Raw genomic sequence first — 25,627 nt, 5'->3', positions numbered from 1 at the left:
GTATTGCTGATGCTCTTGCAACTGTTTTGTAGTTGAAACCATTCGACAGCACGTCCTTAATTCCTACAGGTAGCTTTACTAGAATTTAAACTGAAAACATTAAAAGTATGTGTTATTTCAATTGAAATGAAATACATATATATACAAAATGAAATACAAAAAAAAACCCTTAATACATAACTGTATACAAAAGTTTATAAACAAATAACATGTACTTTGTACTTGGTATGTGACCTAAGTTATTGATACTGAACAAGTGAATAAAGTTTCAATACAATATCATAACTGGTTTATGGGACCATGTTTCAAAACCATCTGACAAAACATTTTAGCTTAAAAATGGGCATAAGTATGTCAAATTGTGGGCTACACATACGAAACTTGGTCATTGATCTTAGATGTCAACACTTAATATGTGTTCTAAGTTTCAAATGAATCACTACAATAGTGTTTGAGAAACCATTTTTCATCAAAATTCTAAACCATGAATTCAAAATCGAAAAAGAGGCATAAATTGATAACAATGCAATTCAGAGCTTTCTAACTTAGAGCATGTTCTTAACAAGTGTGTGAAGTTTCAAAGCTGTATGATTTATTATTTTTGAAATACCATGTTTCATGAAACATCTTAACCACAAATTTCTTTGTCAAAATAAGGCCTATAATTTGGTCTATATTCAATATTAGATGGACGAAGAATGAACTACGGGTGAAAACCGGTTGTAACTGCAGCAAACAACAATGCGAGACTGGTTTGGATTTAAAACTGGAACCCATATAAAAATAAAGCGTTTGATTCATACGCTGTATGTCAATTTGAGATTATATATCCCTGTTCCGGAAATCAAAATAAACAATGGATACCCAATGCAATGCAATGCAAGCAAAGACTTTTCTTTTCTTAATTAATTAAAAGGCTTATATAAGAATAATGTTCTTGCATATGAGCCCACATATTTTGTTTTTTTTTAAATAAGTCTCCAGGAAACTTAGGTAAATGAACTTACCTCGTCTGAATCGTTGTCATATTCTACCATATTTTCCTTGGTAATTATAATTATAATGGAAAGCACGTGGGAAATAACAAAATCCATAAGTCAAAAATCAAAAGTCATAAATCAAAAGTCATAAATCAAAAGTCATAAGAAAATAGTAAAATAAATATATAAGTCAAAACTCAAAAGTGACCCTCCAAGGCTTCCATATAAACATACTCAATGATCTTAGGATTGTTGCTGGGGATAAAGTTAATTCATGGGTTCTCACAACTATCTTGTCTTGTAAATGATTAAATCTTCTTTTGGGGCGTCCGTTACCGAGTGGTTTATGTCGTTGACTTCAAACCACTTGCCCCTCGCCGCTATAGGTTCGAATCCAGACCGGGATTTTGGATTATTCCATATGAGGCAACTATCCAGCTAGAATACGGAACGTCGGTGGTTCTACTCAGGTGCCCGTTCGTGCCTGAAATAATGCACGGAAGGACACATGAGGTCTTCGTCCACCAGTAAGTCTGGAAAGTCGCCATATGACTTAAACTGTGTCGGTGTGACGTAAAGCCCAGTCAAAGAAACAAACAAAATAATCACATTGAATTCGTACAAAATTTACATGTATAATAAAAAAAACTTGTGCAAATGTTACATGCAATTTGCACACGGGGGAGGAACTGTTATACGAAGGATGGAGTTCTTATGATAACTTGTCAGGAGTTCTTATGATAACTGGAAATCGTTACGGATTTCATACCATAGCGCAATATGGTGCTGTTTTGTGTATGTCACCGGTTTGCGAGCCATCTATGAATAAGCATTTATGCAAAATCATGATTAATAAAAGGTGATTGGCGCGTTATTTTTTCTTTTTCCCTTCGGAGTATATGCAATATACAAATCATATTCTCTGAGCGGAAAAATATAGTAGGACTAAGTACATGGTACCAATCACTAGAGGTTCTGAAGCTGGTTTCTAATGGCAACATAGTAATCAAACAGGCAGAGGGAAGTCTCCTTGCTGAAGACCAACTGGGAAATATAAAATGGACAAAAAATGTAAGAAATATTCAAGTTGTTGTTAAACGTTTTGTGCTTCCAGTTTTAGAAGTACAAAGACATAATTGATGAAGAATATTATAATTTCCATTTATTATTGACGACCAGTTCGTATATATAATAGAAAGTAACATACAAAAAAAAAAAACTTTTTGATGACATGATAATATTGTCGTTGTTAAAGCATTTCACGTAATATATGTAATCAGTATTTGTCCAAGTAACCGGATAGCCGTCCATATGTGCCATTATTTTAAGAATTTGCTTCAGTTAGAGCTCCGGCTTCTTCACATAAATCCACGACTGATTCCATGATAGATGACAGCTCACTGGACATAACAACCACAGCCTGAAATATACATATATATATATATGTCTTAAATATACATAGTGCGTTTGCGACCAGCATGGATCCAGACCAGCCTCCTGCGCATCCGCGCAGTCTGATCAGGATCCATGCTGTTTCCAGTTTACAAGTGGAGAAACTGACAGCGAACAGCATGGATCATGATCAGACTGCGCGGATGCGCAGGCTGGTCTTGATCCATGCTGGTCGCAAACGCACTATGTTGGTTTTGTCGTGACGCGGCTCATACATGTCTTAAATATACACGTATTTGTGTCATGATGACGTGATATTTATTGAAAGGTACAAAATGCCTCAGAAATGCTGTCATTTTTTATTTATCAAACACTTTCTATTTTTTGGTATCTTTTACAGTTTGAAAAAAAATACTCATTTGCCATATAGTGAACAATTTTGCTTCTTTTGCCCTTTTAGCAATTTGTGTTATTATAGTGAATTGGTATTTTGTATGGAATTCAAAATACTGCTTTGTTTACATTTTGCTCACTGCGCATTCAACGTTATTTTGAATAGATTTAATAAATATGTATTTCTGAGACGGAACACAGTGGTATAGTAAATGTTTCTTGTATTAATATAACTGTTTGGTAGTATTCATGAATTTTACTGCAATAGCAGACTTTCATAGATTTTGATAGTAAAAATATCTCACAATGACATAAAAGTGGAGGCAATGAAAATCAAAACGTATGTAAAAATTGCCGACCTGGGGTCAGTATCTCGAAGCTATCGTTAGCATAACGACTGTCGTAAGCCTCTCGTTAAGGTTTTTACTGGTATCTCGAAACTCTCGTAATTAACGAATAATCGTTAAAATGCCCAATTATTAACGGTTGCGTTGAAGGTGTCGTATAGCTCTCGTTACTATCACTTTGGCACAAAAGGAAGAATACTTCGAATTTAAAATACACAAAAAAATGAGAATTATATCACCTTATTGATAAAAATGATGAACCTACATAAATATGATATTTTATCTCTTTTTCTCACATATCAAACATATGTAAGAGCTCTTTTAATTTACATGAAGATGTATATTTAAATGCAGATGAAAAAAAATCATATAATAACAGAAGCATCGAAATGAATAAATTCTGTAATTTTGCACAAGACAATATTAATAAATATTTGCATGTACATAATGTTAAAAATGTAACAAAATTCGGTACTTTTTACAGAATTATATTTCGAAAAGTTACCTGTGATTTAATGATTTAATGACATGACGAAAAATGCATTACGTTACGCTGCAAAAATCAGTACAACAGATAGGCATGAAATATATGGAAATTTTGTTTGTTTAACGTAACAGATTGAAATATTTTGCTTTTGCCAACACCAGCTGTTATATTTTTACTTGCTATATTTAAATTTGTAATACATAATCCTTTCTTAATCCTTTGTTAAAGAAAAAATGAAAATTTATCCATAAATTAACAGAAGATTATATAAAAATCAGGAAACAAAGTGATCCCTCGGAAACATTAATCACAACAAAATTACAAGAGAACTGCTGGCTCGGTTTGATTGAGTCTGTACATGAGGAATAATGAATACGTGCAACATCCCTCACGCCCCCTAGCACCGGCTTGAGCTGTACTCAATTCTCAACACTTAATAGTGCTGGCATCAATGATCCCGAAGGACCAGAAAAATATAACAACACTGAAGTGAACTTAGTGAATTTCCACTGAAAATAATATTTTTTAATATTAGACAGGTTGCGTGACCTTATATAAACGGTTGTTTGTAAATATAACCCGAGCCGTCAGGCGAGGTTTATATTGCAAACAACCGTTTATATACGGCCATATAACTTGTCAGGAATATTTATAACGAACTTATAAAGCTTTGAAATCGGAAGTTCTTTTTAAAGAGTAAAATTAAGATTTCCAGCTCGTGAAAATATATGGAAATTTATCATGTTTCGTGAACATATTCTATATTTCACTGAAACGAAAAACATCTTAATATTTCTTTAAAACTTAACCCATCCTCGCTGTCGTCGTTGTATCATTATCATAGAAATAAGCATTGTCACTGGTATATCACGATCGTTTTTTTTTAACTTACATAAGAAAAAAGAATTCTAGATTAATTATGGTGAGATTAAGCGTTTACATTGTATACTAAGCCGAGTTATGGACTAACTTGAATCTTAATTTATTGTCCTGATATGTGTTTAAATAAACCGACTACCAGTATTCAAAATAGACATTATGACGACTGAATGTTCGCTATTTTCATTCATTTAGATATTTGCAATTCTAATATTTCATCCATGAAAGCAACATTTTTCAAGTTTGAATCTTGAGAGTATACTTACACCCTGAAACATGTTAATTGCTGTAGCCTGAAAAAATGAGGGAGGGTATTGAGAAGAAGCTCGGCCAGGATATTTGTTTTGACTTAGTAAAGTGTTTAACAGCCTGATTTCCACTTGCAGCCTTTACTGCACAATCGTCAGTCTACAGTCGTTTTCCCTCAGATACTAGTCTTGCTGTTTCTATTTTAAGTTTTGACCTTTCAATAGTAATCACGTCAGGAATTTTCAACATTTGCAATTTTTCTTGGTTTACGTTTTGTTACGACCATTCCTTCCTGCTTTAACACACTGTTCGCGGTATTCAAATGTTTACATAATTCAATGGTTAATAACTAACGAGTAAGGAACGAACGATTGCTTAACTATCGCTTTCGAGATACCCGCGCTAGTCTCTCGTTCACCAACCTTCCGTCAATCGTCAGCACGTTCGTAAACGCAAATATAACGATAGCTTCGAGATACTAACCCCAGCTGGATTGTTAAAAAAAAATATATAAATCAAAGCACAGAAGGCGCTGAATTTGTTTGGGTCTCAGAATGTAAGAACAGGTACAGGTTGTGAGATTATATGTATAGTGCCACCAATGCTTTCCATCGTTTTAATTGTAGTAAATTGGCTATAAGACTAATTGCAACACTGATATTCAATCCAATGTTTATTTGACTTAAACCATTTGAAAAAGAAATGAGTTGCCTTTACTGGGATTTGAACTCCAGACCTCTCGCTTCCTAAGCGAGCGCGAAAACCCTTCAGCCAAGGTGAATTTATATGTGAACGGTCTGAAGAAAACAATAAAGGGCTGCAAGTTCTATGCTATTTTCTGATTGCAATCTAAATCGTACTGTATATCTGTATGTATTTTCCTGTATAAGTTTATTTTTATGTATTATAATTCATTTTGCAAGGCACCAGAGTTTGATACATACGGAATTCTGCATAACTAGAGTTGCATCAAAAAATCATTTATGTTCATTTTTTACGACAGCCACACTTTATCCTTGCATATCATGGCTACTTCATTAACAAAGACACTTAAAAAGGAATAAAAAAAAAAAGTTTCCTCGACTGGGATTTGAACTCCAGACCTCTCACTCACTAAGCGAGCGCGTTACCCCTGCACCACGGAGAAGTTATACAAACATTGTTTGAATAACATCAAGTCACTCTAAATTTAGAACTTCCATTGCATTTCGGGTTTGTAACTCCTTATTGATTTCGAGGTATTTTGTTCAGGATAAACCTGTTGTTTAAAATTGAAGTAAATAATTTAGCGAAAATCTTCTCGCCCAAACAGTCCGACATGTAGAATCTATATATTCCACTACTCGGTTTGTGTAGTATTCGGTAATCGACATCGCTAAAAATAGTATTTTCATTGATAAAATCATATTCATCCGCGTAATTTGTGATTGTGCATTTATTGACAATTCTATAAGCCAACGCTATTTTTAAACTTTGAACGCGTTGTAATTTGTTGGATACTTGTAACAAAATAAAAATATTTCTTTCTTTTAAATCGCTAGTTTTAAGCTGTTTTGAGAACTACTTGTTGTTAGGTTTGTCGTAAACTTCTGTTTCCGCTTTGTATTTACTTATTTTCGATCAGAAAATACAATAAAACAATATAAGAAATCTTCGACCATTCGGGAATTATTTTGCTTGAAAATTAATGTGCCTGTCTTTGACCATCTTTACGCAGTGATCTCCCCTGAATTTTTCGGCGTTAGTGTACATATAAAGGGAAGTAACCGCTTCAAAAAAAGTGGACTACTTTCGGCATTTGCAATTAACAGCATTAGACTCTGAAATTTCGCTACCATTATTTGTTTGGTCTGACGACCCAAACAAATAAAAAGGATATTCGCTCGATATTAATAAATAGGAATACTCGAATTGACTGAGTCTGTTGATGAAAAAAAAGAAATTTGTAATGTACGTATCCCTGTACCGGTTTTAATGTATATATGCAATATCTAATACAAAAAGTAGTGTCATTAATGATAGCGGGGAGCCAGAAGAAACTCTATGCACATAACTTTATCAAAAGTACAGCAGAACTCTGATTTCTTTCCCATACTGAGCCAAGTGTTTTTATGCAAATTTATATAATTATTTTTACCGAAAAATATATTGTGCAATACTTGCCCCTTCATTAACAGCTTGGTCCAGTTCATCACAAAAATCCAGAAAAACGACAGCAGGTGACTTTCTCACTTTGAAATTAGTTTTGCGTTTCCCCCAACCTTTTTTCCCACCTTTTTTACCTCCTTTTTTGCCTCCTTTTTTCCCTCCCTTTTTTCCTCCTTTTTTACCTCCCTTCCATCCTCCGCCTGGCCATTTGCCCTAAAATGAAGTGAATTTTTAAGAGCAATATTGAACACAATCGCTTTAACTCGGCGATTTAGTATGCTTTATACATTTTAAGATATTTTTGATAAAAAATACTGCATGCTTGACAGCTTAAACATTAATTTTTGTATATATCCTAATACTTTGTCCAAGTATGAAGAAAATCTAAACCTATTATAATGATCAAAAAGATATTAATGTAGTAATTGAATTTCATAACGATAACTGCGAACATAGTTGCCATGCAAGTTTAGCTATTCTACGTGAAAACAAGAGCTTGAGCTTTATTAAAAGGATAACGCACGTGTTTTTTCGTTTTGCTGCATAGATTCAACAATTATGAAATGTATTTTCATGTTGTTGTTTTTGTTATTGTCGTTCTTGAATGCGTGTGTGAACGTGCGTCCGTGCGTGTGCGAGTGTGTTCTGCTTGTTTCGGATTTTGGGGTCGTTGTATTTTTTATTTTACTTTCATTAGCAAGATAGTCTTTCCTATAGGTTGATGTCCTAAACCTGGGACATAAAAAATAATATAACGAGACTAGCATATCTGCCTTCTAGATAAGCAATCTTACGACAGTGTCGTGACTGGTCGAAAAGATAATGCGCGATAATCTTAAGTTGCATGTCCAGTGATATAACGCCCAAGCTTAAAGTAAAACAATTAAAAAAACTTGTAACATACATAATCACTATCCGAATCACCAGAGCTGCGGCTGTACTGTTCGACAACTGCCACGTCGTTCTCTATTTCCAAAAATGTCACACATGCTTGGGTTAGGTTCTTGAACACATCATCAAACTTAGGATCGATGTTTCCAATAGAACCATCTTCCAAATCAGCACACATATCAGAGAATCGTTCTTCTATTTGTTTCTTTGATTTACCTGCTTTCTCCGGATTCTGAAATTAAAAAAAGGCAACATGCCATAAAGCAATTACATATATTTTCGTATATTCTATGATGCATAACAAAGCATAACACGTAGGTAACATACTTACAGATGATATAAGTTTCACGCACGAAAATCATACCAAAACACTACTGTTGCAGAAGTTCTGATCTAATTTTAAAATTCAAATTATGTGATTAAAAAAAACATGTTAATTTATGAATCAGTTTTAGTAACAAATAACATTTTATAGAATTTAAGGTAGTGTCTAAATGGAAATGGACGACATAATTTTCCAAAGAGAACAGTATCTATATAATGACAAAACGTTATATGAGATGTCTAAAAACAGATAGAAGTACTTACTGCTGGTAAAGAAGTTACCAAAGTTACCAAAACGAAGCAGTAGGCTAAGAAAACAACCAATCTCGTATTCATCTGAAAAAATAATGACATAGTGAAACAATTAGAACTAACATATTATTTTATTTTACTTCACGTGATGTTAGAGGGTAACATTTCGTTATGTCTTATAGCATCGTTTCGAGCCGCTGATATAAGAAAACGCTGACATTAGTTTATTATACCTCAGACATTACAAAATGCTGCTATTAGAACTAGCATATTATTTCATTATAGCCCACGTGTTGTCAGAGGCTAACATCCCGTTATGTCATATAAACCCCTATAAAATGCATATTACTTCATTATAATGCACGTGATGTCAGAGGTTAACATCCCGTAATGTCATATAATCCCCTATAAAAATGCATATTATTTCATTATAGCCCACGTGATGTCAGAGGCTAACATCCCGTAATGTCATATAATCCCCTATAAAAATGCATATTACTTCATTATCATGCACGTGATGTCAGAGGTTAACATCCCATAATGTCATATAATCCCCTATAAAAAAATGCATATTATTTCATTTTAGCCCACGTGATGTCAGAGGCTAACATCCCGTAATGTCATATAATCCCCTATAAAAAAATGCATATTATTTCATTATAATGCACGTGATGTCAGAGGTTAACATCCCCTAATGTCATATAATCCCCTATAAAAATGCACATTATTTCATTATAGCCCACGTGATGTCAGAGGCTAACATCCCGTAATGTCATATAATCCCCTATAAAAATGCATATTATTTCATTATAATGCACGTGATGTCAGAGGTTAACATCCCGTAATGTCATATAATCCCCTATAAAAAATGCACATTATTTCAGTATAGCCCACGTGATGTCAGAGGCTAACATCCCGTAATGTCATATAATCCCCTATAAAAAATGCATATTATTTTATTATAATGCACGTGATGTTAGACACTCACATTTCGTGATTTCATATAACCCCCAATAAAACTGGCATATTATTTTATTATATCTCAAGTGATGTAAGAGGCTAACTTTTCGTAAATTCATATAACCCCCTATAAAAACTAGCATATTATTTTTTAATATCTGACGTGATGTCAGAGGCTAACATTCCGTAATTTCATATAACCCCTTATAAAAAAAAACTAGCATATTATTTTGTAATAGCCCACGTGATGATAGAGGTTAACATTCCGTTATGTCATATAACCTCCTTTAAAATAACTAGCGTATTATTTTATTATAATTCACGTGATGTTAGACACTCACATTTCGTAAACTCATAATTTTTTATAACCCCCTATAAAAAAACTAGCATATTATTTTTTTTATAAAGCACGTGATGTCAGAGGCTAAAATTCCGTAATGTCATATAACAGCGTTTCGATTATTATCAGCCTCCCACCGGTTGCTAACACTTGTCTCGAGGAAACAATGTGTTTTATATAGAACTTTGAAAAATAAATTGTAAAAAAAAACAAACATTTTATATCATCCAATTAATCTGATATTATAATCACTTACTCGATATGGTTGATTTTTCGGTTCCTAAACATGTACATGTATATTTTTATATATGAAAGAAATGTTTTATCCAAGCTTTATGCATTATCTTGAAATGATATATTAAATTTGTTTAAAAAGGACAAAACATTCAAGTCAATAAATGATCAAAATATTTGTATACGGGCATTAATTTGATTATAAACGACTTTCAAATTCATAGCGCAAAATTACTCTTGATACTTAATAAATTCTTTGATTATTTGTTTTATCTATTACACTATTTATTATGGTTACTTATTTTGAAGAGATATCTATATGATAATACATTTCAAAAATTTAATTACGGTCAAGGATCTTTCATTCAAATAAAAAGCAACATGCTTATATTAACTGTTTAAAGTCTAGTAATGCTTAATACATTTACAATTGAACATACGGCAAAACGTATAAAATAAATCTTTGAAAAATAAAACATTTCTATCTGTTTAAAGAAAAAAAAGTTTATTAGAAACTGAAAATTCTTACCTTTGAGCCTTTCATATGCTGTAAAATGATTTTCATATTTGTAAGTACGCATTTATATATACCCCTGCCGTTGTCGCTGCAGACATCTATGACATCCCCAACGGCAGAAGTAGAGGGGGTCTTTCTGTAGCTAATCAAGCGCGATTAGTTAGTTAATCTTTTTTCACTTAATTAGCTTTATATATATTCTTAACTTTCTTTAACCTTAAAATGATGATACTGAGCATGATAAATGTTGACATCAAAATTGGACAGAGAATTATAACCACTTATACGGATATGGGTATATCAAAGACAAGATGACTTAATATATATATCAAAACAGGCTGTAACTATCCTTTCAAACGAACAAAGATTTGTTATTGAAGTTACCGAAACTCAATGTGAAAAGTGTCATGTTTTTGGCTACTTACAACCAAATTATGCTCGTACAAGAACAAAAAGATATAACCTTCAGAAAATAACCGGTCTGTATTGGCACTACAACTTGGGAAATCTATCGACCGAGGTTGTTTTAAATTCATACTCAACATTTCAAATTAACTAATTATCGTATAACTTTGTTCAATTTACATCGGCTTAAAGATATAACGACAAACTAGAGGCGATGGACACAACGCTATTAAAATGCAACATAATAAGAGAGTGTATAAGCATGCGTATGAAAGTAAGCGGCGACTTTGAAATACACGTAAGTAAAAAAATCATCCTGAAACGAAATGCGAGCAGAAAAAAAACAAAGAAAGGGAAAAATATTTAGGGAGTGTGGTATGTGAAAAAGCAATGGAATGCTGTAAAACTAAGATATCCCAAATAAAACGAGTACGTGTTAGATAAGCTCGTTTATTGGTCTTCCAGAAAGTCCACAGAAGTTTGTCTTTTTACGAACTTCTCACATGTTAAAGCTTTCATTTGGAAGAAAAACATTGCCGGGATAACAAAATGCATTTGACACTGAAATCATCGGTCTATCACATAAAAAGGAAGAAATTATTGAATAGATCAATTCGGAAATTCGCTAGATTCAACAATTTTCATGCCAAATCTCTTTTTGAACAAAAGCCTGAGGTGTTACATCAATGTAAGTTGGTAACCGGATTTCAAAAGCTATACAGGCAAAGTGCCTGATATTTTTAGTCTGGTTCCGAAACTTTAAAAGGTGCCACGAGTTAAAAAAAATCTGTAAATTTGTTCTAAAGGGTAGCAGCGCGACCTTTGAAACGCCCTTTAGGCGCAATAAACAATTTTGGGTGTCAAGCAACATATCTGGTCGATGTAACTAAAGTTCAGGGCTGCGTTTCATAGTATCCTAAGTCATAGAACATAAAATTAACTTTAGGATTAACTTAAGGTCGTTTCAATAAACATTTTATCGTCAGTCAAATACATTAGACTATAAATAAAGAAAACTTAAGAGATACAATGGCAGACCCTTTCATTCGCACAATGTGTAAATGCTCATCAACATAACTTTTCAGAAATTAAAAGAGTCATATCATAGGAGGCATAAGTTAGGACTTTTTCTCTGAAACAGAAATTGTCAAAGTTTTGGGCATAAGAAATATTATAGACGTAGGATTTAAAGTAACCCAGTTCTTCTTATATATTTGCATAGCGTCATGAAGGTCCTAATTTCAATCAGATTTCAAATTTAATGAGATTAAAAAGTGGTCACTTAATGGCTTAACACGAAAATGTTTCTGTGCAATATACAATGTGCAGAGCTTTATATATTAGTTTACAGATACTGACTACGTGGACGACTATCAGAATACAATACAATAATATTGATTCAAACATGTAATATTAGCAAGTGACGTTTGTAGATATTAAAGGTTTCAATATTTTCAGTTGTCCTTGCTCGAAACTGATAAAAAGGTCACGGGTTCATGGGGTTATTCTACTTTTATGTTAAGTGTCACGTGATCCAATGTCAAAAACAATTGTCTCTGCGGTTTGTCTATCAATATTTATAAAGATTAAATTATTATGGGTTTATGCCAATTAATCTATCTTTATGGTGATATTATTGAAAATGCTTCATTACGTGGAATATAACCCCCAGGTAGACCTTTGCTATTTCGCAGATAGTAGAAAGTATGTTATTGATAGTATACTAGATTAACAAGATAGTCCTACATAGGATTAACTTAAGATCGTTTCAATAAACATATTATCGTCAGTCAAATACTGTTTGTAGACTATAAATAAAACCAGTCTCTTGAGAAAACTTAAGAGATACAATGACAGACCCTTTTATTCGCACAATGTGTAAATGCAACATAGGTATTCAGAAATTAAAAGAGTCATATCATAGGAGGCATAAGTTAGGACTTTTTCTTTGAAACAGAAATTGTCAAAGTTTTGGTCATAAGAAATATTTTAGACGTAGGATTTAAAGTAACCCAGTTCTTCTTATTGGCATAGCGTCATGAAGGTCCTAATTTCAATCAGATTTCAAATTTAATGAGATTAAAACGTGGTCACTTAATGGCTCAACACGAAAATGTTTCTGTGCAATATACAATGTGCAGAGCTTTATATATTAGTTTAAAGATACTGACTACGTGGACGACTATCAGAATACAATACAATAATATTGATTCAAACATGTAATATTAGAAATTGACGACGTTTGTAGATATTAAAGGTTTCAATATTTTCAGTTGTCCTTGCTCGAAACTAATAAAAAGGTCACGGATTCATGGGGTTATTCTACTTTTATGTTAAGTGTCACGTGATCCAATGGCAAAAACAATTGTCTCTGCGGTTTGTCTATCAGTATTAATAAATTTAATTAATATGGGTTTATCCCACTTAATCTATCTTTATGTTAATATTATTGAAAACGGTTCATTACCTGGAATATAACCCCCAGGTAGACCTTTGCTATTTCGCAGATAGTAGAAAGTATTTTATTGATAGTATACTATATTAACAAGATAGTCCTACATAGACTTTAAGCCATTGGTTTAAGTACTCTTCAAAGTGAAAAGTAACAAAGTAGTATTGTAAAATAATTCTATACTTGTTACTATTATTGTTCTGTTTCTCTCATTATACGAGTATAATTAAACACATCTTCTCTCAGACATAAAAATAATGGTACGTTGTATTTATTATACTCGTGAACCTATCAATGAAATGTTGAAAAATATGGTTGAAAAATAATGAAAATAAAATGCGCATTTTCATTTTCGTATTTTCTATGTAAAACAGAAATATTTTTCACTGCAGTGAAAGATATTTTCTGTACTTTCACTGGTGTCTTGCCAGACTACTTTGTTCTAAATTTAGCAAATACCCAAAATTTAAGAGGAAGTCTTGCATATTGTAATGTCAAAAAAAGAAATGTATATAATAAACGGAAAATTCAAGTTTTTTCTGTAAATACAGGATTTATTTTCATTTTGTGGTGAGAAAATTATCGTATTTCACTCATGGCTACCGCCACTCATGAAATATCTATTTTCATACCACTTGATGAAAATAAATCCTGTATTTATTTGATAAATAACTTAAATATCATCTTTTTATCATATACCTATAAGTACATTCAATCTACATGATCCGGTGATAAAGAAAACCAGAACAAAAATAGTTAAAAGTACGACATAATTAATCTTCGTCGTGTTCTGCATTTGATAATAGTTTTGGCTGCCCTAATTCTAGCCCGATAACGAAGAACGAAGAACAACTTTCGAGTCCACTACCTTGAACTGTTTTTGCGCAATATCTCTTACATTACTACCTGTTAATAGAGACCTTAGCAACACTGAACAAAGCAAAAGACCATTGCCTTTACTCTTAAGTACTTTTAAGCCAATTGTTACGGTCTAACATAAGGTGTTAGAAAGACGTTTTAAAAGTAATACAAAAATGAATATTAAATATTCATTGAACTTTCATCTTTATTACTAGTCCTGTTCTAAAGCAATAAGCAATATCAGCCGGTTATCTGAAAGCCAGAAAAACTACTCCAGTGACCACCATACACTTTACTTCCTTCTGTCCCTTGATGTCTGACCCATACTCGGTCGCCTCCTTTCAATGCTAGAACAACGCTGTTGGTTCCTTGTTCCTGTTTAGTATCCTGAGAATACATATAAACGAGGCTGTTTCCGTTCAGGCAAATCTCCGTCTCAAGGTATTGTCCATAATGACTTATAACCGTCGATGTGAAGAAGTAAGTCCCGTTGGTTGGTGCGATGAAAACCCCGGTATACGGTGAATACACATTCCCGTCATTGGTAAACATGTGGTCGAAAATAATGGTTTGATAGTTTCCAACATTGAGCATGTGATTCGTAAGACTGGCGGAAAAGGCGGCTTTGCTTTAAATTTGTTGTGGCTGTTGTATCAGCGAATCCAGCACTGAATAAAAAAGAAATTGATAAAGTTACATTTGATTTAGAAGCATTGCAGTTTTCTTTATGTCACGTTTCAATACAGATATATTCGCAGTCAATAAAATTATACGAATGTTTTAAAAAATAAATATTTGTAAATGTAATGTCTTAGCTGAACATGTATATGTTATTCGCAAATTGTCTTGTTTATCAGCAACCGTCTCATAATCGTACATTGAATTAGATTTTCTTGTGAACCCTTAATTTAAGAGATTCAATTCGCCAAAAGCTCGTCCGACCAACTTTGGCACTTTCCGTGTCAAACATTTCAAAAGCGTTGATAAATATCACTTCTAAAATTTCATTGACATTCCATTTGAAGTGTAGGAGAAATAGTCCAAACAAATTATACTAAAAAATCATCATCAAGAGCACATAACTGTGCGAAAAGAAATCATGCACAAAATCATGGCACAATGCACAACTAGACATGGGAAATCATGACACCATCCGAACAATTTTATAAATTTTCATTGAAATTTCTCAAGTGGTTTTGGAGATAAAAGATGGACATAGTTAATTTAATGAAAAATCAAGATACTATGCACAACTAGACTCGGTGACAACAATCATGTGAAGTTTCACTGAAATCTCCCGGCCCCCAGCAGCTTTGGAGATGAAGCGCATACAAGCTTACTCCGCCCGAAAATTGACCATATAGGGTTCATAACTGTGCCCCCCGCCCCCCCCCCCCCAAAAAAAAAAAAGTACATGTATATCAATTAGAAAATAAAGATATTATTTACAACATGGAGACAAACAAAATACTGTGAACTTTCACTGAAATTTCCCCAATTCCCCAGCTTTTTGAGCTGAAACGTGGACGAGCTTATTTTACTTGTAAACTGACCATTTAAGCGGACAAGGTTATTACTGGAAAATGACCATTAAGAGACCATAACTGTGCCAAAAATGATTAAGGGCAAAGTCAGAACACTATGCACAACTAGGCATGGTGACAAACAATCCTATGAAATTTCAAGGTTATTTAGACCATTAAGGGGCCATAACTGTGCCAAAAATATGCAAGCAGAAAATCAAGAAACTATGCACAACTAGGCTTGATGACAAACAATCCTGTGCAGTTTCACAACACCCCCCCCCAGCGGTTTTGGAGATGTAGTGTGGACAAGCTTATTTTGCTCAAAAATAGATCATTAAGGAGCCATAACTATGCCAAAGAAAATTCAAGCAGAATAGCAAGAGAGTATGCACAACTAGGCTTAGTGACAAACAATCCTATGAAGTTTCACTGAAATCCCCCAGCGGTTTTGGAGATGAAGCGTGGACAAGATTACCTGACGGGACGAATGGACTGACAGAAGAACGGACGGAGAGTGCGATTACTATACGCCGTACTTTGGGGGCATAAAAATATTTTGAAATGACAAAGTACGAATGTACTTTATTGTTGTTTTCATTAAAAGCCAACAACTTACCGATTACATTCTAAGTAGTGTATTTATATATATTGTGTAGAAAAATAAATAGTTATACATTCACATCTTTTAGGCATATGTTGAGCCGTATCTTTTCTCTCCTCTAACTCTTTAATTTTCTCCCAAACCTTGATATTTTCTTTACGAAGTTCTGTGGTTTCTTGTAGCAGTCTCTCAATCAAATCATCACGAGAATCACATAGAATGGTTCTCATCGAAAAAACAAAATATAGAAAAACAAAATAAAAACAAATTTTCATTTTTGCTTTGTTGCCGATGACAATGAATTGACGAGTGAAAATGAGTGATATTTCAAACTTGTTTTGTCCAAGTATCTTCTTATCTATTAGTTTCTATATACATGTTGTTACATATTTAGTACAGTAGTTTGTTTAGTACGCAAGACCGGTGTGGTGATTTCAACTTCATGAATTCCCGATTTCAGCCTCGTGAATTAACGATTTCGTTGAAATCGTGAATTTGTGAATTTGAAAAGCTGAAATTATGAATTCGTGAAGATGAAATCGTGAATTTACAATGCTGAAATCGTGAATTCGTGAAGTTGAAATGTCCCCACCGGTCTTTCGTAGTTTAGTCTATGATACACTATTGCAGAAATGGGCTGTGCTATGTTAGATATTTGACATATCCTATGTTCAAAAAAATTTTAATGTTACTCAATGTCTCCTTTTGCACTACGATATGTAAGTGTGTTTCTATCTATTAATAGTATATACTTCTGATGCACGATGTTCAAGGGCTGCAGGAATATTTAAAATATTAAAGAGTTTTAGCATCCAAATAGATAAGTATTATACTTAAACATTAAAGAAATTTCTACCTTAATGTACACTTAACTACATTTCCAATATATATCACACCCTTAAACTCGTTTGTTTGTTTTGTTTTGTTTGTTGTTGTTGTTGTTGTTGTTCAAATATCTTAGCTATATCAAACTTTTTTCTAACATATTTTTCGTAGCACTTGCAATCTTTACTAAGATCCTAAATAACGCTACGCATTAGGATTTAACATCACCTTTTCGTGGTCTATCAAATAACCAATTATTTGCGAGCTTTCATTAATTTTGATAGCGATGCGGTTTCTTATTTTATCTCTTATAAATATTACTTATTTAGAAACATATTTCTCGTAGCACTTGCAATCTCTCTCAGCCTGATTAAAGTCAGCTCCTAAATAACGCTACGCATTAGGATTTGACATCCACCTATAGGTAGTCACCTTTTCGTGGTCTATCAAACAACCAATTAATTGCGAGCTTTCATTATTTTGATGGCGATGCGCATGATGCGGTTTCTTATTTAATCTCTTGGAAAACCAATACTGAGTATTCACGATTTCGAGAACAAAAATGGAGTTGTCCATATAGCCGACAGGTAAACTGGCAAAACAATCTTGCCCATTAAAATTGACTATCATTTCAAGAAAAAATTTTCTAACAAAAATCAACAATTTGTTTAACTTCCACGCATAACGATATTTTGATACTTTATCTAATGCCTATCTGTAAAGACCGGTTTGATTGCATGGCTAAAAATAGTTTTCTCCTAAAATCCAAATTATAAAGAAAGCGAAAAAATACGTTGGTCATCAGATCTATACGGAAGATATAAGTAGATCTCAACTTTAGTCAGATTGAATCTCTATCAACCAATTTGTTGAAATCAATTTTTCAATTAATGTCAACCTTGCTTGACTAAAATATAAAATAAAACGAAATTTATTCACATGCAGCAGGAGGAAATGATGCTTGCATCAAATATGAGGGTTAAATTCAACCTGTAATGAATGTTAAATGTGAACTTAAAAAATGCTGAGACAATCAAAACAAAAACGGGTCTGAGACTATGCAATGTTGACTGTCAGGATGTCTTGGCGCAATTTTATGACATGTTATATATCACTTAAATCTTTAGTTGAATTTTCTTAAACTATACATGATTGAAAATGAAAATTAATAAATTAAAGTTTATGGTAAAATAAGGGTCACTATTTATATATTGTTTAATAAGTTGCAGCTAAAAGTGAGTCCTATGCTCTTTGTGGTCATTTTTAAGAGCAGAAAACACTCATGCATTTCGATACCTTATTTTACTTCAAATCATGTTTTTTGTTATATTTTCCGGTTATTTTGCAAAGTTTAAAACAATTTTATTCAACGGGCACATTAATATACATAATGTATTTCATTAAAAAAAAAACATACTGCATTTTTCTATAAAATGGGGTTGGCATAATTGAAAGCAAACTCCTTTCATTTAGCATATGCAGTTTTAGCTTTAAATATGCCTAATAGAATTTTAGCAAAATTGTTACCATGACAGGGAATAAAGAAATAAATATGAATATGAAATCAAATAAGGTGATGTTTGTCACCAGTTTTGAGTTATCTGCTGTAGAAAGTGACCCAAAGAGAGAAAAATTCAGAGAATTAAGAGCACGGTTCATCTCTACACACCATACACATTTATCCACTACCATGCGAAGGTTGGATAACCTTCAACGAAACAACACAATGAATAGCAATTTACTTAAGCGCACAACGATGTCCTATTAAATATTAAAGACACTGTAGGGTTTTAGTGCAGTTATTTGTTTAAATAGTTCTATTAAAGGTTAATATTTAATAAACCATGTCACTTCAAGATATAAACATAAAAATGAATCATTACATAGGATAATTATACAAAATGTAAATTTCGTAATATTAAACTCATTCAATGCAATACAGAAATTGTCTACTCTAAGCGAGTTCTAACCTATAAACAAAACGCTTAAGACCGTGTATATACAACATTATATATTCATGGTCGGATACACCATTTAAAAAAACAAAAACAAGTCAGACTTTTGACAATTGATAAAAACTCCCTATGATAAAAGATGAATACTCACTTAATGTAAACCATAAAATTAAAGTTAAATACATGTTTAAGTTACTAAGACGGTGTATTATGTAAACTAGGGTCCAACTAGAGCAGTAAAACGAAAATAAACAAATAGAAATGTATTTTTTTGTGTTTTAAAGGTAATTGAGTACTGAAATCAATTTTACCAGAGAACTAGGAATTCATATAATCAACAACTGTGAAGAAGTTACAAAGGTTATCATGCTATCATGCTAAGCTGTCGCCTGTTGTTAGTTCCAGAAACAGAGATTCTTCGAGAACTAAATACTCAAACATTAATGTGTCCACGATTATACATAGCTATACATTTTGTTATCCATTTATATATAAAAAAAATTCCTATGACACACTTAGATTGTTTAAATTTCGAAACATGCATTTTCAAATTCACATCCAACAATCTGTACAAAACGATGGAAGTTAAAAGAACGCCTGCTGAAAATTCAATGAGACAAAATAAACACTTGGAATATACAAAGATCCTCTGAAATGTGTACATTATTTGTAAAACATATTATAGTATTAGGATAACCACTTGATTTATTCAGATGATCGTGCACTCATGCATGAAATATCATTGACATGATGATTGTAATCAATGTTAGTGATTTCCTTTTCTTCCATAACTTTCCTGAAAAAAAAATCTGTTTTCTGAATAATATCCATTAAATACGCAAAGAAATCGCAATTTATCAACAAACAAACACTTATTATTGTTTAAAATCCGGATTCAAAGTACACCATGCATACATTTATTTAAATGTCCACTGGCTGATAAATTACGTATGACAACTGTTTGACACTTTTGAAGATGTCCCACTAATTATATTGTAATACAAATTGTATGCAAACCCGGAGGTACATAAAAGATCTAAAGGTTTGACTTTAAATCTAATAAAATGAAACTGGGGCTTGTTCATCGTTCTTGGAAAAAGATTTCCTCAAGGGAACAAATGAAAACATATTTGAATGTACCAGGCACTAACAGGACACAGGCCTTTTTACAATGCGGATATAGGTCCGACTCAAACGTATAAAAAGCCGAGAAGAGAATCTTAATTTCATAAGCCGAAGCGTTCTTTGCGAAGCATACACTACAGATTACGACAAATTTACGAAACTACACCAAATAAGGTAAAGTTTAAAATAACTCTTTAACAAAACGTTATGTGTTGTTGCTATAATTATTTTAAATGACATGTGATTTTTCTACATCACAACATGTTTTTTTTCCATATCATACTTTTTAAAACATATATATATTACTACTAAAAATTTGATAAGTGCAGTTTAATATCATTATTTAAAAGATAGTAATAGTTGACAACTCGACACATGCATGTAAAAGTTTTAGCTTCTAAAATTTTAGTTACCAAACACCAAAATAATCTACGTAAATAACTTGTTGTCTTTTTTCATATTGTTTGTATGCACTTTGAAAAATTTGTATATAGAGTTTTATGATATTTATACATGTAAGATTGCTTTAACATTTGTTTGTGAATTAGCTTACTAAAGAATTTGTATAGACAATTGCTATAACATTTGTATGTGATCACAATATGTGGAATATCTGTCGTTGAAATACGTTGTGAAATCTATTTGTTTTGCTAAAATCCCAGAGTGTTTAATGAAGCTGACTGCGAGCTTTCAAAACAAAATAATAATAGTAAACTTGTTATGATTCTTGTAGAGATATTATTTTGTCTACCTTTATTTTTCAAAAACGTATATTTAAGAAATATGTCCGCATTTTCAGACGAAATTGGAAATTCCGCATATTAATGGTACGTACAATGTTATATTTTCCTAATTTTGCATAAATTTCAGAAGTGATTTAAGAGTCAATGTGCTTTAATCAATAATACATTCTGGCGACGTAAATCAAAGATATTTATATTTTCTTTTATTTTGAAGTTTGGAGTGTGATCTCTATCTAATGGTTTTGTTGTTTTATTGCAGATAAATATTATATCATGATGAGCAACAGCCACGTACAAACCACCTTATCATTGATAACTGAACGGAAACGAATTTCCGGAAGCATCAAGCTCGATGGTAAAACACTGAGTATTGCAGAGGTTCTTGCTGTCATGTCAGATCCGGGACTAACAGTCGAGTTATCTGAGGAGGCTATGAAAGATGTTGCTGCCAATCAAGCATACCTGAAAGAAAAATTGGATAATGGTTTAGTCGTGTATGGAATAAATACAGGGTTTGGAGGAAGTGCCGAGGTCCGATCATGGCAACTGAAAAATGTCCAAAAGGCACTTATTCGCCATATCAATGTTGGAATGGGACGAGTTTTTCCAGCCGAACTCGTTAAAGCAGCTATGGTAACAAGAGCAAACTGTTTGATTAAAGCATATTCTGGTGTAAGACCGATAGTTCCGTCAACACTGATCGAATTGGTTAACAACGACATCACACCACAAGTTCCACTCCGAGGATCAGTCAGTGCTAGTGGGGATTTAATGCCACTTGGTTACATAGCTGCTGCTATGATAGGTAGAGAAGATTTGTCAGTTACAAAACATGGAACTGTGATGTCTTGTCCCGAGGCTTTAAAGCAATCTGGCATAACACCTGTAGAACTTGGACCAAAAGAAGGACTCGGTATCGTTAATGCTACTACATTTACAGCTGGTTTTGCTGTACCAGCCGTATATGATGCAAACTTACTATTACTTCTCACACAGATCAGTACAGGACTTTCCCATGAAGCATTGCACGGACGAACAGAGAGCTTCAATCCTGTAATACACAATTGTCTGCCGCATGTTGGACAACAAGAGATTGCACGAAACATGCTGACTGTTCTTGATGGAAGTAAAATGGTCATTACAACGCTGGACATGCACCTGCCGGACAAATATGGTGTTTTAAAGCAAGATCGTTACAGCTTAAGAAGTTCCCCACAATGGCTTGGTTCTGTAGCAGAAACATTGCAAGAAACTTGCAGACGACTAACAATAGAATTGAACGCTGCAACAGATAACCCTCTTATAGATCATCGTACAGATACGGTGGCTCACTGCGCAAATTTCCAGGGAGAAACATTGTCAATTGCAATGGATCAAACACGGCAAGCACTTGGCTTGTGTGGAAAAATACTTTTTGCACAGTTCACGGAAGTTGTTAATTCGAAAATGAACTTTGGTCTTCCTCCGAACTTGAGCGGGTGCGATATCAACACGGACTTTGGATTTAAAGGTTGCGATATAGCCATGGCCTCCTATATGTCAGAACTGGATCATTTTGTAAACCCAATGAGTAACCACGTCCTTAGTGCAGAATGTCATAACCAGTCAATAAACTCCATGGCGCTTGTAAGCGCAAGGTTCACCACTGAAGCTGTTGAGATTCTTCAAATGATGATAGCAAATATCTTACTTCTCAATGTGCAAGCGGTCGACTTACGTCATATCCGAAACCTGGCACTGAAAGAAATTGACGAGTTGGTACAAAAAGTTCCTGAAATGTCTGATGCTTTAAAGGAGATAGAATGGTACAATCTTTTGTTCTTTTCCGAGGAAAAATCTGCCGAGCTTCAGAAAGGAAGGACCGAAGAGGAACAGGTGATCATTGCAGAATATGTTCAAGGCAGATTAGCTACGTTGTACAAGCAGGCTTGCTCTGGATCAATTGATGTGTCCGAATTGATGGGAAAAGGTAATAATTTTATCTTAAATAAACTTCGGACATACATGCAAAATGTTATCTTTTGTCATGACATAACAGTATTGTTTCCAAATATATAGTACCATAATTAAGCACTTGCGAAACTGTTTTCCTACATTTTATGACTACCACATATAGCATATATTACCTATACATCTAATATTCTTTTAGTATGTTAACCATGATTAGAAAATAACATCAAAGATGATCATGGCAAATATTTAGAGATAAAAATCAAACCCTCGAACAAAAAAAGCTTCATCAAGCACATTTATAGAGAATTATATATAAAAAATGACAAACTTTTAAGTATTCAAATTAATTTAATTGTAATTCAGACGCATCTTAAAATATGTTTATTAATATATAATCGTTTATTAATATATAATCTTGCATACATTTACAAATTAATCAACATATTACTTCATTTTCCAGGTACGAAAAGAATGTACAACTTCATACGAAAAGATCTTCAGATTCCATTTTACTGTGGACAGAACGGGATAGACAAGTCACTTGGAAAGATCCTGAAAGCCATCCAGAACCGAGACATTGAGCAGATCCTGGTGGAAACATTCAGCGAAGAAAAACCCTTACCAAAAAGTAGGAAAAACAGCGAAAGCGGTTAACTAAATGCTGTATTATTTGCAAAAAAGGACATGCCTTGTTGCTAAAGGGACTGGTTGTTAAATAAGTCACCATGATTATTGTTTTTAAACATGAGGAAGAATTCGACAGGATTTTAATGCATACGTTTATTTTCTTTTTGCTTAATACCACTTTTAAATGCAAAAAATATTCATTCATCATATTAACATAATTATCTTCATTTATATTTATTGCTACACGACATAATATTTAAACTTGGAATGAAGTAGTAATTTTATTTTTTACACAACATTTTACAACATTTATTAGATTAAACAACAAATGTCTCATAATATTTCATAAGAAAAAATTATATTAAAGGCCCATTATGCCTTAGAAATGCTATCAATTTTACTTTTCAAAATATTTTTTCTTTTTGGTATTTTGTTATAGTTTACAAAAATATACTCATTTTCCATTCAGTAATTGGTATATTTACAGTGAAGTAGTATTTTTGTATACTAATTCGTTTACATTACGCTACCTTTACGATACATTGCTGCACATTCAGAGCTACTTTCTTTAGTATTTAAACAAGTAATGTGCTTTTAATTCATTTTGAAACAATATTTGACATTTCTAAAGAATTAAAAAAAACATGGATTTCGCATATACGTGTAGTTTCCGACGGGGGGATGGGGGTCATCACTGGAGGAATGAAATTAACGATCTTTTTGTTTGCTTGTTATTTTTAACAACTTATTTTATTTTGTCAACTTGTCGTCATGCCTGGCTATGTTTCAATTTTAAATTTCATTTCATGTTTATTTTATTTATTTTATCACTGATCATTACTCAAAGCAAATAAACATTGAACAAGGAACAAATGTTTTGCCTTTTTACATTAACATGTCCAAAAATACGAAAGAGAAAGTATGAGCATGCGGTTAAACACCGACCGACCACACATGTTTATCAGTTTATTTTAACAAAGCTACAAATAAACACCAATCAGATTGTGAACGGACGAAACAGGTTCATGAAACTTATCGTTTGGTAGAATGCAAGAAACCAACATAATTTGGTCTGTACCACAAATCATCAATAAAGAAGTGACAGTAACCTTTGCGGTTAAAGATTGTTTACAATTAGCAATTAAAGTATCATTTGTCATCCGAAATTCTATTTTTAAATGTGACGAAAACGAATTTAGAAAACTATAAGCATTAGCCAATAGGAACAAAATATTGAGAAAAGTGGTTTACTTTTTAATGAATTTGTGTTTACTTGTATAATATGAAACGCTAAGATGTTTTAAATAAGTGTCTGTTCAAAATCTTTAATTCATAACAATTTTAGTATAGTACTAATACATTTTAACCAGCTAAATAAGTGTTTTAAATTATTTTCATAAATAGTCGATTTACTAGACCGGTTAACAGTTTGCCGATTTACCATAAATGCTATTGGGCAAAAATAATTCCAAACACTAACTTGTTTTGACCTTTATGTTTAACAAGTCAAGTCAAGTCAAATAATTTATTGGCAAAAACATATACATGTTCATCGCCAAGTAACATTTTGGCGGTACAAAGTACAGAAAAGTAAGATACATACATGATAAATTATACATATACATAGTTATTTATCAGCGTACATTATTTCAAACAAATGTATTAAGTAGATTCATTTCACAGTTGCATTGCAGAATAAACAAATTTTGCTAAGTTAACAATTACATTTTTGTTCGTACATTTCATTATTGATATGAAGTTATTTAAATTAGGCCATGAGCAATAATATCTAGGTAAACATGTTTTCCTTAAGTCGCTATAATATGGACATACTAATAAGAAGTGATATTCAGTTTCAATTTGTTTCATATTGCATTTTGTACAGAGGCGTTGGTTTCTTTCAATATTTCTATGTCTACCCTCTTCAATAGCTAATTTGTGCGAAGAGCACCTAAACCTTGATAGCATTTTACGATGTTTTACATTATTAATACAACTTAAATATTTTTCTTGGGTCAATTCAATTTTAAACAAATTATAACTTTCTAACTTTGAGAAAGTATTAAGTTCAGCGTTGCTGTAGCTGCTGATCATATATTCCTTCTATAATAGTATTAACATGCTCAAGTGAAATATTATCAGAAATATTATATAGATATGA

At 32.7% G+C, this 25,627-nt stretch overlaps 3 protein-coding genes across 3 annotated transcripts; 1 reads left to right on the top strand and 2 right to left on the bottom strand.

Annotated features, from left to right (window-relative positions):
• Positions 1-2,304: 2,304 nt before the first annotated feature.
• On the bottom strand, positions 2,305-8,479 carry LOC132719202 (uncharacterized). Its single transcript, XM_060702954.1, has 4 exons — positions 8,355-8,479; positions 7,780-7,998; positions 6,891-7,088; positions 2,305-2,400 (listed from the first exon to the last, which is right to left on the bottom strand). The coding sequence occupies exons 1-4, from the start codon at positions 8,442-8,444 to the stop codon at positions 2,305-2,307; spliced, it is 603 nt and encodes a 200-aa protein (XP_060558937.1). The 5' UTR covers positions 8,445-8,479.
• A 5,872-nt stretch (positions 8,480-14,351) lies between these two features.
• LOC132719200 (complement C1q-like protein 2) lies at positions 14,352-14,663 on the bottom strand. The gene has a single exon (XM_060702953.1). It carries the CDS (start codon positions 14,661-14,663, stop codon positions 14,352-14,354), a length of 312 nt encoding a protein of 103 aa, XP_060558936.1.
• Positions 14,664-20,273: 5,610 nt separating this feature from the next.
• Positions 20,274-24,903, top strand: LOC132719246 (uncharacterized). The gene is made up of 4 exons (XM_060703005.1): positions 20,274-20,317; positions 20,943-20,970; positions 21,146-22,855; positions 23,300-24,903. Exons 3-4 carry the CDS (start codon positions 21,160-21,162, stop codon positions 23,491-23,493), a joined length of 1,890 nt encoding a protein of 629 aa, XP_060558988.1. The 5' UTR covers positions 20,274-20,317; positions 20,943-20,970; positions 21,146-21,159; the 3' UTR covers positions 23,494-24,903.
• Positions 24,904-25,627: the final 724 nt, after the last annotated feature.

This window comes from Ruditapes philippinarum, unplaced genomic scaffold, assembly GCF_026571515.1.
Source record: "Ruditapes philippinarum isolate M1 unplaced genomic scaffold, ASM2657151v2 ctg69_1_1_1_1, whole genome shotgun sequence".
In the NCBI taxonomy this organism is placed as follows: Eukaryota; Metazoa; Mollusca; class Bivalvia; order Venerida; family Veneridae; genus Ruditapes; species Ruditapes philippinarum.
Note: the sequence above shows the minus strand (reverse complement) of the source record. Positions and strands in the feature narration are given on the sequence as shown.

What these genes read in the sequence shown, in the direction of transcription:
- LOC132719202 (XM_060702954.1), bottom strand. Translation starts at nt 8,444, where the DNA reads ATGTCATTATTTTTTCAGATGAATACGAGATTGGTTGTTTTCTTAGCC. An exon ending in GTGATTCGGATAGTGATTAT is followed by an intron (nt 7,089 to 7,779) that starts GTATGTTACAAG and finishes ACTTCATTTTAG; the next exon opens with GGCAAATGGCCAGGCGGAGG. An exon ending in ACCAAGCTGTTAATGAAGGG is followed by an intron (nt 2,401 to 6,890) that starts GCAAGTATTGCA and finishes TGTATATTTCAG; the next exon opens with GCTGTGGTTGTTATGTCCAG.
- LOC132719200 (XM_060702953.1), bottom strand. Translation starts at nt 14,663, where the DNA reads ATGTTTACCAATGACGGGAATGTGTATTCACCGTATACCGGGGTTTTC.
- LOC132719246 (XM_060703005.1), top strand. Translation starts at nt 21,160, where the DNA reads ATGATGAGCAACAGCCACGTACAAACCACCTTATCATTGATAACTGAA. An exon ending in GTCCGAATTGATGGGAAAAG is followed by an intron (nt 22,856 to 23,299) that starts GTAATAATTTTA and finishes TTCATTTTCCAG; the next exon opens with GTACGAAAAGAATGTACAAC.